A 14770-nucleotide genomic window follows, 5' to 3' on the forward strand; every position below is an offset into this window, starting at 1 on the left:
CGAGTAACCCAATATACAAAGTATCAATCCCCAAGTGATTAATAGAAAATAGGGAACGAAAAAGCACCATGACTCTTGAAAATGGTCTGCCTTAGAAACACATGAAGCCCTTCTTTCTGCTCTCCAGTCAACAAGGGTTATCCACAATTTAAAACAACACAGCTAATTTTCCATTTTAGCCTACAGAAGGGTTTAATATGGAAAGATACATTGTTCATTTTACACCACCTGCTCTTTTGGGACTCTTGTAGAGCAGGAGGCACACAAGGGCCTTAGATGACAATTGCGGGGTCAAGAACTTAGAACAGAAATATTGCTGCACGCTGTAGCTGTGTAGTAGTTCGCCATGGGGTTAAAATACAAGTGCTTTGAGTTTAAGGAAGTGTAGCTAAAGGTATTTCCCATTTAATAAGAGTTCAGTACACCACCCATGAAGTAGCAGAACACTTCAGGGGCCTCGAATGGTTTCTCTCATTGTGACAGCATGCCCCACTCCCTCCTGAAAATGACAGGTAGGCAAGTTGTACTGCCTCCCCATGCAGACACAGAACATCTTGCAGGAACACACCAGGGCCCTCATGAGACCTTCCCAGAACCTGCTAAGCAAGGTGGGAGATTTTTAAGCCCTCTACCTTGCTTACCAGCCTCTGGTAAGACCCCACAAGGACCCCGAGATCATGCGTGGGGGGCAAGGCCTACTCAGCACGTCGGCTTTGGACAAATAGAGGTTGGGGGGGTCCTGTTCCAGGGGCATTCCTGATTTTATGTGATTTTGCCTTTGCACACAGATTCCCAGAGCCTATCTCCCATTTCTGCTGATGGTTTAATATTGTTTTGTGTGTGTGTGTGTGTGTGTGTGTGTGTGTATGTGTATATATATATAGAGAGAGAGAGAGAGAGAGAGAGAGAGAGAGAGAGAGAGAGAAAGTATGTTCATATATTTTAATTGTTTACTGTGTTTATTCTCGCTAAGCTGTCTTAGGCAACATGTTTTTGAGGGCAGAAAATCAACAGTTAACGTGACCCAATTTATTTATAATAAAAATGAACACTTACCTGAGCCCATTTTTTGTTACTATTCTGCATCTGAATAGATGTAATACAAGTAAAGAGCTTCTCTGACGTGATGTCTTCAGGTAGCTTTGTTAGAAACTGTGCTATATGAATGAAGTCCATCTGCAGGAGGATATCTTCATACAGCCGAAGAATTCCTAATCCAGTTCTGAACAAAAATTCTTCTCCGTCTCTACAAAAGACATCCCAGACGCGACAGGCCAGATCAAGGGGTAGTGACTTGCTGTACAGGGTGAAGATCCTGGGGGGTGGGGTGGGTTTTTTTTTTTGGAAATCAGAAGTATCAGGAACATGAGGACAAACTACATGTCATCACTTTTGTGCAGTGAACTTTGAGCTCCTTCACTGTCAGTGGTATTTTATTTAGAAGTCCATTAATACTTTGGATCTGGGAGAGACACATTGATAGGTATCCCACTCACACAAGCTGACTTCCCTGATCTTCCCCCTCCCAATCCACTGCAGTCCCCCGTACCAGGCTTTTCCTGGCTGAAGAAGCATGGTACAAGAAGCTGCAAGAGAGGAGGAGTGGGAAAACTATACTGCATGAGCAGACATTCACTCGCGTACGTTTGTTTACACACTGACAATCACAGCTGGATGGGAATTGTGTTCCCAACTTGCCCCAACAACTGCTCACCCTGCCCGCCTCAACCACACAGAAATTTCTACAGAGAGCCCATTATCTGTAGAATTATCAAACTTCAGCTGCAAGTTTATCCATTTAACACAGAAAACAAAACAGAACCTATTCAACCAATCTTCCAACTTACCAGTCTATCAAGTATATGTCAGGGGTAAGTTTGTAGGATTTAAAATGATGAAACAATTTGGGGAGGTTTTCCTCAAAAAATACTTCAAATGCTGCAAAGTACTTCAGCATCTGTAAAGAAAAAAAGAGAAAAACGCTAATAAAAGTCGGGGGGGGGGACGATGACGCATGGGGTGCCATAACTAATGAAGCCTTCAAGAAAGCTATACGCCTGTCTACAGGACATATTCTGCTGGTGTTAGTGAAGAAAGTGCAGCGTACATCATTTAAATAGTAAAACATCCAGTGCAGTTGCTATGACAACTGTAGTATCTGTACTTCTCCAGCAACAAATTTAGCCAACTACACTTACAGTGTAGACAACAGAAAAATGAGTTAGTCACTTTTTCATTGCTATCTTTCCATCCTGGCAAAAGCAAGAGATTGGCTGTAGGGTAGTCATTAGCCCATTGTTTCCAGAAAATGAATTATAGGAGAGGAAGCTACAAGAACAGAAATCTGAAAAGGGATGGTAAATTATAACAAAAGAAATAGTTGCCGATTTAATTCCAGAGACACAAGTACCCCTGCTAGTGGCAAGTATGAATGCAAAGCACTGTTCTTTAGGAAAACAGAAATTCTACTGGGTGTAGACTGACACCCATTTCCTGCCTGTTAAAAAGATTCTAGTAGTCACAAAATGGTTCAAGTGAAATAGTAATAGTAAGTTACGAGACACTGGAAATTGTATATACCATGCTGTGATCCACACGGAAAAAGGCCAATTGGCATGGCTTGTTCAGGAGGTTTGCAAAGGCAATGAACGCATCTGCCTCTTCCAGATTGAGAATAAGGACTGCCGCAATGAAGGACATTCCCTGGACCTTCAAAAAACAAAAGCAGTGAAAGTGCATTAAGTAAACAGTCTCATTTTTATATTAAGGTAGGGATCTATAAGGGACGCGGGTGGCGCTGTGGGTTAAAGCCTCAGCGCCTAGGGCTTGCTGATCGAAAGGTCGGCGGTTCGAATCCCCGCGGCGGGGTGCGCTCCTGTTGTTCGGTCCCAGCACCTGCCAACCTAGCAGTTTGAAAGCACCCTCGGGTGCAAGTAGATAAATAGGGACCGCTTTCTAGCGGGAAGGTAAACGGCGTTTCCGTGTGCAGCTCTGGCTCGCCAGAGCAGCGATGTCACGCTGGCCACGTGACCCGGAAGTGTCTTCGGACAGCGCTGGCCCCCGGCCTCTTAAGTGAGATGGGCGCACAACCCCAGAGTCTGGCAAGACTGGCCCGTACGGGCAGGGGTACCTTTACCTTTACCTTAGGGATCTATAAGCTACAGTATTAGTAAAAGCTAGAACACAACCAAATTTATTTAGTTTTGACAAAAAAAAAACACCAGGCTAACTTGTCACAGAAATGCTAAATTCAGTACTTAATGAGTTATCATTCAAATGCTCAAGGCAGTAAAGTGATTAGGGCAACTTAGACCTGCTCCAGTCATTGAAGTTTCCACTCATGGATGTATGGGTGGAATCTACAGCATCCTGGGGTAAGGATGCTAATGTATTTTTTTTTTAAGAATATTTATTAAGATTTTACAAAGTCATAAATACAAAAATGCATAAAAAAGAAAAAAGAAAAAAAGAAAAAGAAAAATACAAAATACAGAAAACGAAAAAGTAAAAAAAAGAAGTTAAAAACAAATCCATTTTTTATAGCTTTAAACTCATTGGCTTGTTTCCTTGACCTCCTCACACCTCCCCTTTTTGTATTCCCGATTTATATAATCCATTCAGCAAATCCTTGCCCTCTTTCATTTATCTTAACTCTTTATCTTAACATATTACAACTCTATATTTTCATCCATTATCAATTCATTTTTGCATATTCTTATTAACTTTGTTGCTAATGCCACTTATTTTCCTAATGTATTTTTTATAGCTTCAGTAGGAAGATTTGGCAGGTGGTTACCAGACAAATATAAGGTGGTGAAGCCAACACGTGAATAATATACATTCAGGGATTTTCTTCCCTTGCTTTTCTAGGGCTAATGCCATAGGGAAGGAACATCTTCCCTAGAATCTGGTGCACAATTACTGGGAAGTCCCAATCACATGTCAACAGGATTTACAGACTCATCTCTGTAGGCTACAGTTGAGCCATTACCTCTAGACCAGGGCTGGGAAACATTTTCAGCTCCAGGACAGATTCGTAGCTTCCCCATCGACAACAGGCTACATCGGTATGTCATGTAACATCAAAGGGGCTTGTCATCAGCACCAAGCAGCTAACCGTCTGCTTTATCCATTTGCTGGTGCAGTTTGAATCCAAACCACATCTGCAAACAGACATTTATTCTCTGTGTACCAGCAAAGCTGTCCACACAGTTGGTCAGTAGAGGGAAAACATCCCTTTGCTGATGCAGTTTGAATTTAAACCACAACTGTAAACATACAACTTCAAAGCGCCAATCAGCTGAGCGATGTTATCAACAATACCTCCTTGTCAAAGAGATACTGGAAGTGTACTTCAAGCTCCCAGTTGTTCCTTCACTGCAACACCACATCTGATGTCAGGTGTGGGGTAGGCGGGTGTGTAATGAGGAACATGATGCTGTGAGCCAGAGTAAGACCCCTGCCAGATCCAATTAGGCTCATTGGCTGGTGGTATCCCACCACTCCTCTAAATGCAACAGAGCAATTGGATTATCTATAAAACTATCACCCATGCATGAAGTTGCAGGCAGGATTTGAAATATAAGCAATGGATTATTGAAAGAATTAATGGTATCGGCTTTAGATAATAAAAACATGTGTTTTAAAACAGCTAATAAAAAGGAGTAATAAAATAAACACCAGGAAAGGAGGGGTAGGGAGTCAAAAAGAAGTTATGTATGTATTTAAAAAACTATCTTAAGTGTTTTGAAGTATCTATGGAGACATTGTGTGTGTGTGTGCGCGCGCACGCGTGCATGCACACATGCAAATATGAGAGACAGACCAACCTCTTCTACTGGTGCTACACAGGCAAGCTATATTGAGATAGTTAACTCAGCAAAAACTATTCCTTTAAACGTCAAGCTACCATTTGTATGAAACGTCATTATAATGTGAAGAACGGCAATGTTTTAAGGATACTTACATATCCTACATCTGGTCTGTAACATGTATATGCTCCCAGGACACTGTGCAAAAGATCATGATAAGGGCCACCCTGAAGTGAAAACAACGGAAAAAAGAAATGTATATGTTAACATTTATTTTGTTTTTCTAGCTTTATTTTGAATTCAGAAGACTATTTCCACTGGGTCACAATATATTCAATCTATACAAAGTTAGGCATGCACAGAAGCTTGGCTATATATGTGTGACGGCAGCACTGAAATTCCTACAAAGTCCATTTGTTCCTGACTGCATAGAACTGTAACAGCTCCAAAAGACTAAAAAAAAACCTCCACCCATTACCTATGAACACATGTGCGGGCGAGTGCACACTTTCTCCATTCTATTGTACTACCTCCAAGCAAACAAGAGACAGTGAGCTAAAAAATGTCAACACTTAGGAACGCTGGCAGTCACCCCAGAGTGTGAACTTGGTTATTAGTATCCCAGTTCCAAACAAAGTTCATTGTTTCTCCTAATGTTCTCTGGACTATACGTACTGCCAAGAGCTGTTTCAGTGCTGACAAAACGTAACTCTGAATTCACAACACTTTCGATCCAGCAAGCGTTTTTAGATGCGGAAAAAGCCTTGCATACAACGACTTGTGTATTTTCTTCCACCACTATCACCCTGTCCCAGATTGTGAAAAAGTAATTTCAGACAGAATCTTGGTCGTTAATAATTTCCTCCTCCTCCTCCTTTTTTAGTGGAGACATTAGGTCAGAGGTCACCAACATGTTGCCCACTGTTACAGTGTGCCCACCTGTACCTCCTTCAGTACCCACAACGTGTCTCAGTAACTATCCACTCAAATATCCATGAGACACTGTTTGCTCTTCCTGCTCAGCTCCTCCTTGCACTGACTCAGCTTCCCCTAAACTGAACACACTCCCTTAAACATGTCTACATTTCCCTGGATGCCAGGATTTGACACATACCCTCTCATCCGTTCTGAATAGAGATACAAACAGCTTCTCGTTGTAAGTAACTGCAGCAGTGGTTGATATTTGCATCTCACCCCCCTCCCGATGAGGTGGCTGATTGGGGGGGGGGCGGATAGGACAGCACCACATTGAGGGCCTGTCCTTTCTTCTGCGCTTTTAAATGTGGCAGCCATTATGCCAAACCCCCGACAGCGGCCACTGCAGCTCAGAAAGGTTGGCGACGCTGCATTAGGTTATCATATAAATGAAAATTACAGAAACTTTTTGCAATTTAGTAGCAGCAGGGGTGAGGTTAACTAAACTAAACAGAAAGCCTCACACCTGAACATTTGTTATTTCATCCTTTAGTAACTCATATCGGAGCTGAAAATTAACTTTCGGGTTTGCAGGCTGTTCATTTAGGAATGCAAATTGGCTAAGCAAACAAAGAAGGGAAACTATCTAGACACAAAGTTTCAGGTGAGGCTTGAGCAAGGCAAACTAACTCTGCAATAGACAGCTCTCTGGGGTTTTTTTATTCTGTCTAGTTGGAATGCACTTTCGATTTCACCAGGAACAAAAGAGGAAGACCACTCAAGTCTCTTGAGTAAACAAATCCTATTTTAACTCTGGGGATTAAAAGCTTCTTTGGGTCAAGGGACCTGCTATTTTGCTTGTTACACTGTAACAGCGTACACAGAGATGGAACTACCGTATTTTTCGCCCTATAGGACGCACCTTTTCCCCTCCAAAAATGAAGGGGAAATGTGTGTGCGTCCTATGGGGCGAATACAGGCTTTCGCTGAAGCCTGGAGGGCGAGAGGGGTCGGTGCGCACCGACCCCTCTCGCTCTCCAGGCTTCAGGAAGCTATCAGCAAGCCTGGGGACAGCAGCCTGCAGCCTGAAACCCGGGGAGTGCAGCAGAACACGCCCCGGGCTTTGGGCAGATATCCGCAAGCCTGGGGAGCCTGGCGGGAGTTCCCGCCGGGCTCCCCAGGCTTGTGGATAGCAGCCTGTCCTGGGGGCTGGGGTTGGGGAAGCTCGGGCTTCCCCCGCCCCAGCCCCGCGCCTGGGGGGGGATTTTTTTTTCTTTTTTCTCCCCCCCCAAAAAAAACCTAGGTGCGCCGTATGGGCCGGTGCGCCCTATAGGGTGAAAAATATGGTATATAAAAAACGTTGTATAGGGACTTTTTCTTACGTGGCATTATAAACTGGAATGCCAATACCAAAATTCCAAGTCCACAAATGTTAAAAGGTGCAGGCATTGTCGTTTTTCTATTAAAACATATGCAGAGGTCTGACATATATTTGAAAAGGGAGGCGGGTGAGTATATTTTTTCCCTTATACTACACCATTCATTTAGTTATTTGAGATACTATCAAACAGTTCTCTGAAATCTGTTTTGTAAGTATAGTAAGATGCCATTTTTTCATGTTTTTAAAAAGCCAAACACTTAACACTTGCAGATTTGTACGCTTGTACCTCTGCCAGAATATTGTTATTTGAACAGCCGTGGAACTAGCTTACCTTCCAAGTTGGCAGTGGTGAGCAAGCATAAAGTCTAGCTGACCAGGTGATCTTTTGTTTGCAGTTATGCCCCACCCCCAGAAACAATGGCTTAAGTCCTGTAAGACCTGCTATGTTTGCTCAGTGAATGAAGGCAACAAGGTTTGCAAGCTGCTTTTACATTCTATTGCTTTAGTTGGACACATCAATCAACCTCTCCCCAAACCCCAGCACTCGCCAGCCTGGAAAATGAATTTTAGCTTGCTTGCTGTAGTTGCTTTGTTCCCTCCCACACTCCACCCTTGCAGGCACGTAAAGCAAGTCAAAGATCTAACTATTCGACTGCAGGGAAACAGATGCATAGACAGAACATTTGCTAACCTGGTCAGATAAAACACTCCCTCCAAGTACCATGCCAAGAAGATGAAGTTATAGAGTTAATACCTGATACACAAGTGCCTTTTCAAAATATTTTTGAGTCACACTACTATTAATGTAGCATGGAATTCTTCAGCTGCATGAATCCGTGGCAGAAAATTCCATTTTTTAAAAAAACAGCCTTTCATTGACAGATTTTTATTTTTTTTAAAGAAAATCAGCCACAGCAGGGAAAATGACCTCATGTTTAACATGTTTGTATCTGAACAAAGTCAAAAACATTTTACCTTCTGAAAAATATAGAGGGATGGAAATGTGCGGGATATATCCAATTTTATTAGCTCCAAACTAGCCTCCCGATCAGCAACTGATACTCCAGCATCTACAGAGATTAAAGCATGCAGATTTTTATATATGTCTGTAGAGTTATTTAAACAGTAACGTAAGACTATGGCCATCTTCTACGTAGTCTGACTATTACTTCCAATCAGAAATTAAGAAAATACTAACTTAATTTACAGAAAGCAGGAAAAGGTGTAGAGAACAACTATTCCATTCAACTATCATTTTAACCTATGAGTCGTGTTTGGTATACCACTGCAAAAATAAAAAAGGCTTTAAAGAGGTGATTTAAAAAATGGTTTAACTCAAGCAGGCACAGATGTGTTGCCACAGTCATCCCATTTTGTCCCCTCACCTCCATTTTGTCTCAGAATTTCCATTCTATAGTTGGCAAGGGCTCGGCAACCCAGGACAAGGATGTCAGACTATCTGGACTGTGCACTACTCTCTCTTGACCTGGGAAAGAGAGTTCCTAACCCTAAATGTCCAGGAGCTACAGACTTCTTGGACTTGCCAAGTCAAAAGCAACTGCATCCTAATTTAAATTTGGACAATACCCTGCTACTCATTAAACTGGCAATACAAAGATCCCCATGCCCTTTTGACACAATGGAACCACACCATTCATTCCCTGTTTCAGAAAACAGCCAAAGCATATCCACCCTTTTTGTTCCTCTGGAAAACACCTTTCAACAGACTTCCTGTTTCAATTTTACAAAACTAATTGTTTTTAGAATTCTGGGGAAAGGATATCTCCTGAGAGCAGCCCTGCAAGCAGACACAGTGCCCAACTCATTCTGGGTTGGTAAAAGCTTTACTGCGCAGTAAAAGCTCTACTGTGTCCTGTATTTTTACTTTACTCCACCAAGGATCCTTCTCACCAGTCCTTCTTCTGTGATAGGGGAAAAACCTCACTTTCATTAATTCTCTTCCTCCCTTTCTGCCTGGTTTTTTTTTGCTTGCTTCTTCTTCCTCTCTCTCTAATCCTTGCTCTGCCTCTACCTTCTCCCTTCAAGTAGAACACAGTTGTGCAATTTGGGCTTGTGGCCACTTGTCCTATTCTTTCTCCATCCTTTCTCAGTAGCCTTCAGCACTTGACTTGTGATTTGGGCATTATCATCATTTATTTTAAAACTCCCCTTTTCAGGGTTACATCCTGAAGTCTCAGTTGTTTTCCACTCCTTATGGAGTGTTCCACTATTCAAGCCAAAGACCTACGTTACCCAGTTTGTGCTCCTGTTTATTCTGAAAGCATGGTAGTTTCTAGGCCAGCTCTTCCAGGCTGACAGCAGCCTGCTCTCCAGCACAAAGAGCTGGGGCCCATAGAGCAAACAGACTCTTGAGCACAACACTATATTCCCTCATCCATCTATTGTTCCTGAAGGGCTTATTCCCCAAACATGAAATCAGGTTTCCGACCTCTTTAGAGACATACTGTACTTCCCAAGCAAGCGTGCTAAGATATCATCACGTCATATATTTATATTGAAAAAGGGCTTCTCCCCTCACCTCATCCCTCATAAGGTTGGATCACAACTGGCCAGACTTACTCTGAACTGATATTGCCAGTTCTGTTTGTTAAATTGGTATCCTCCCCACAAAACTACAAATGCAGACGATTTCTTTCTTTCTTTCTGAGCTGGACACTATTTAAAGCCTGTGACAATAAAATCTATCTTGCTTTTATTAAGCTCTTCCAGTTTCAGTTTTTATGGCAAATCCACTGGATCATAACAGTATCACATTCTCTGAAGGAAACCCACATTTCAACGAGCAGACAATTTTAAGGTATCTGCTACTGCGCCTGAATCTCCAAACAAAGAGATGAACATATTGAGAAATCTGATTGGGATTCAACTTGCTCAGAACTATACCACATCAAATTGTAGATGTTAGTTGATGGTAATGTTAGCTTTCTATATGCAAGTATCAAATATTTGATCCTACAATGAATGGCTGTGCTATATTTCTGAATGTGTCATTTGGCTAATCGTGTGCATTCTACTTAGAAGAGTGTAAAAGTAGCAACGGGTATCATTGTAACCTACCTTCTGCATCATTCTCAGCACCCATTTCCCCAAAACTCTTCCATCGTTCCTTGGCTCTAGATAAGAAGATTTCATAGAGTTCTGCAAAACAGACAGCAAAATGGAGCCAAAGGGCAAATTTACAGATAAGAACTACACAATTTTCACAGTAATCCTGTTTTTATTATATGCATTTTAGTTATAAAAACCAGGAAGGGAAATCATACTGTGTAATATCCAGCCAGTGACTCGGGACAGCTTCCCTGAATTTAGTTTTAGCTTGAGACATGAACAAGCCTTTTGGCTGCTTGAATATCCCCCGTTGCACACACAAACAAACCACTAGGTACTCCATTAACAAAATTTAACCAACTTCAAACCATGGCTTCATATTCCAGAACTGTTGAACATATATTCCTAGTTAAGATTAACCAGGAAACAATTGTTAATGGAAACTCATGTAAAAGGGCTTCATGCTCAGCTAAAATGCTCCTTCGTGTATCTGGGTATTAATCCAAGACGTGATTGTCCAAACAAGTACATAGAGATCTAGGCATGCTCCATACAAAGATTTGTGAACTGTTAGAATCTTTATGTTGTTCCAGTTCTTAAAACCAGCTATACTGATCTTTCTTGAAAGAGATGAAACTGAAACATGCTAAAATCTACTAACGAAGTGATCTCTTCCTAAAAAGAGTGAGTCTTCTTGCATATTAAAAACAGTCTCTTGAACTAAAATATTTAGTCAAGTCCCATTATTTAAAGGCTGTCTCCTCCCCCACCCAACAAAACCATTAACAAGCTCTAGCTTTTTGAAAAGTATTTGACAGCTAGAAAAAGTTGTCCCTTTCATTATCATCTTTAAATGGCTTCAATTTAAAACTGGTATTGGGAGACCGTGCCAGTTTACCTCTCCTGGGTGAAGCAAAATAGATACATTTTTGAACTTCTGTGGCATAAATTAATCTCTTCTAAAAGCAACTTCTTTCTGTATCAATAAAAGCTATTACAAACTCAGTGGAAGAAATGTTGGGTTATTTCTTGAGACCACCATCCTACTGAGAGAAGAGTTTGCATGTTTAGAACACATACCAGGAGTAATATTCAGTTCATTTCCTACAGCAAGACTCCACACTTTCCCACGAACACTTGGAGGTAACCCTTGCCACCACAATTCTCGAACTCTCCTTGTAGAACGCCTAAAAAAAGAGAAGATGGGGGGGGGGGGTAAGTGTTTTGGTAAGTACAGGTAATTTAGCTGCCATTCTTGGCATTTCCAGGTTGCCCCAGAAGCAAAGAACATCAGCAAGCTTTGGCTCCATATAGTGGAAAGTCAAGTGTTTTCCCTTATGGAAGCCAGATCACCTGAGAGGGCTTTTGACACAGCTTTATCCCATTTAAGCCAACAGTGCCTTATGGTTTCTCCTAGATGCCACACCCAGGGGAACCCCCTGGCCATGGAAGACCGCAATTTCGCACAGGGTGAGCATTTAGACAAACTGCTAATGACAACAATTTATTAAAGAGATTACTGAACAGAAAAAGTAATTCTAGGCTATCATGAGCCCAAATACATGTTTGAGAACAGAAAGGAAAACATTCAAGGCTTTTGAGGGATATAAAAGCCTGTGAAGCTTATATTTAATGCTTTTTCATCCTGCTCTTCAGTCAAACAGGCTTCCATAGCAGCTAACAAGCATCAGTAAAAAGGCTCCTGATGTTACAAAGTCATCTATACTTACATAGTCTCCCAATTAGGCAGTATTTCATTGACCCAAATCACCATAGCGCTAGCGATGTTCTCCTCTTGCTTGAAGCGTTCTTTCATTATTTTCTTCCTTCTATGTGCATCCTTAATTTCTATTAAATCCAGAATATTTTTAATTTTAATTTTAAAATCAACATTTCAAAAATGTATCAAGATAGAAAATGTTCTGGGGGTTACATTCTCCAGATTAAGTCAACTGCCAAAATTTCTTGCATATCGGCGCTGTTGAGATTAGCTCTCGACAGAAATATGAATCTCCCAATACTGTCAATTTCCCGATTTCCTCTTCCAAGTTTGCAAGACATAGTGGAAGTCTGCAATTGTGTATATCTAGTAAGAGGAAGTAGGGCTGCACACTGACTAACCAACATCTCAAATAATGTTTGAATAAGCTGTTCTAGAGGAGCTTCGTAAGAAACCACCTGTTGCATGAACCATGACAAGCCAAGTTAGGACAGATGTTATTGGATGACTAATTAAATCTCAGAAAGCTGGGAGAGTAATGTAATAGTGAATTCTAAGGGAAATTAGAGAGAGCCAGCAGTTTGAAGCAGAAGCAATATTACTGATTCCAAGCAGAATGACTGGAGTAACAAAGATTATCATTTCTTAAGTAAGAGATTACATTTCCAACTCCAACATTTACCCCCCCCCCCAAAAAAATCCACCTTCTCAGATACCATCAGTATATAGAGGCAAAGATGAAACACAACAGCAAGTCGGTTGTTTCAGTCTCCAATCCTGCATTTTCCTTCATCACGTTAGAATTTGTGTTATTTAGTGAATTGTAGAGTTGGAAGAGATACCAAGGGTCATCTAGCTCAACCCTGTGCAATGCAGGAAGCTCATGGAAATCTGCCTTGCTTTCAGGGCTGTTTCAAATATTACTGGTCTTTGTACACAGACATGAGTGACCTCTATAATTTCTCACCCCAGACCCAATCAAGCCAGAGGGGTTCACTGAAACCCTTGTGGTGCTACTGCCTGCTTGGGACAGGGAGAATAGGAGGGAGAATAGGAGGGGTAGGTCTTCCAAGTACCCACCACAATACAAGGCTGGTGGGTTGTATTTGGCAAGGTAGGTAATAAGTTCTGTAGGTTTTATGTAAAAAGCGTGTATACCACACTGTACAACCTACATGTCACCTGCGTACTTTCCCTTACGTAAAGGGTCCAATTCATGTAAGAAAAAAAGCAATTCTATTTGACAGGCTGTTAAAACATATTGCTGACTGCACCGACCAGCCAACATAAGAAGCAAGTTGCCTTTGAGAAAGTATTTTAATTGACGCTGGAGTGCTAATCTATTGCTATCATGGGTAAGCACTTGCAAGGGTGTAAGAAAGTTATGCACAAACATTAATAAACACGCACAGCATTATGGTTTCAACACTGGCACGAGCTCCAAGGGGTAGATAAGCAAATGTATCCTTTGTAAGGTCAAGACATAAAGTCTTTTAACTTGCACACAGTCTTGGTGCAGGATGACAACAGGTTTTAGGCTGAGGATAGAATCCACTAAACGCCATCTGCTGAAGGCTGCTGAAGTTGAAAAGGCAGTGATCACCTGCATTTCCATATACACTAACTGAATTGTATACCAGTTCAACAGCATAACATACACAAATGGCACATATCTAAACTGTGACTCTCTCCAGCGGAACACAAGCTACCAAGCTACTGCTTTGGCTTTTTCTGCCATGTTAAGCTGCAGAGGTGAGTGTAACAGTGAAATAGATGCGTCGTGTGTGTTAGAGAGAAATATCTAGCTGTGCGTGCTGTGTGTGTACACTCAAAAAGCATTTATGAATATCTGTCTTCAGAATCCCAAATACAAAGCAATGAATGAAACAAATGTGAAAGTTTCAGTTCCACACAGAGTGTGCTAAAGTGTTAAAATTGCAGCCATACTTTGAAGGACAAATTAACTTCATTTTAAGACTGAACCTCTGTGTTAAAAGAAAGAAAGAAGAGTTTTCTTTTAGTCCAGGATAATTTGCATTCTATTTTTTATATTCCCACATTTTCGTTTTTAGAAAATAGCATTATGAACAGTAAGACTAGCCATACCTCTCTTTTTTGCTTCTGCCACCATTTCATCATATTCTTGTCTGTGACGTAAAGCCTCTTCTACAGATTTTGCAGGAAGGTTCCTGGGGGGAAAACATAAGCAAAGGTAAGGCTAAATGAATCAAATTAAAAAGTTCTGTTTTGTTTCGTTTCCTATACAAGGGAATAAATTATTCCACTCTGCTTACTCCCAATAGGACCTTCCCGTCTGAGCCGTGCAAGATACCATAATTACCTTACTGAAGGAAAGATTTATGCCCAATATCTCAGGAGGCAGGCAGACTATAAATAAGGGGAAAGGTAAGACTGACCCACATTATACAATATTTATAGTACAAACCTTCATCGTTTGTTTCCGGACATAATTCAAGTTGCTGGGATGGATCTAGGAAGTCATTTACAACTTAGGGCAAGGGTATCTGAAGGGCTACCTGAATGAACATTTCTGTGCACCACAAAAACCAACATTAAATTTTGATATGATCTTCAGGAGGAGGTAGGCAAATCCTTCCAGGCATAACTTTGGTCATAACAACCTGCTTTGACATGAAACTGATACTCTGCTTTCAAAAGAACTCGTAGCGACTTACGATGGTCGATCCTCCAAAATAAGAGCAGTAGTTGAAAGTGGCTCAAATTCAAAGTGTCTACGTCTTGTCGCTTGGGGTACAGGTTTACATGTTTTTCCTGTTCGTGCTTCATACTCCTAAACAAGATTGAATGATATAATTTTAGTTGATCCACAGATGGGATAAATGGCAACAGTTT

The 14770-nt window shown here is 41.3% G+C and overlaps 1 protein-coding gene across 4 annotated transcripts in view; it reads right to left on the minus strand.

The window, feature by feature from the left end:
• The window catches only part of TBC1D12 (TBC1 domain family member 12), a 45577-nt gene that overhangs the window by 1827 nt on the left and 28980 nt on the right, over positions 1–14770 (minus strand). For 2 of the 4 annotated variants that reach the window (XM_081912372.1, XM_081912369.1), the window contains 10 exons: positions 14593–14708; positions 14003–14085; positions 11907–12024; positions 11257–11363; positions 10186–10266; positions 8083–8177; positions 4967–5038; positions 2581–2709; positions 1848–1957; positions 1057–1315 (listed from right to left, as the gene is read on the minus strand). In XM_081912372.1, the coding sequence (XP_081768498.1) occupies positions 1057–1315; positions 1848–1957; positions 2581–2709; positions 4967–5038; positions 8083–8177; positions 10186–10266; positions 11257–11363; positions 11907–12024; positions 14003–14085; positions 14593–14708 (1170 nt within the window). The other 2 variants (XM_081912371.1, XM_081912370.1) reach the window with 2 other exon arrangements.

The sequence above is a fragment of the Podarcis melisellensis genome, assembly GCF_964234715.1.
Source record: "Podarcis melisellensis genome assembly, chromosome: 5".
NCBI classification, from domain to species: domain Eukaryota; kingdom Metazoa; phylum Chordata; class Lepidosauria; order Squamata; family Lacertidae; genus Podarcis; species Podarcis melisellensis.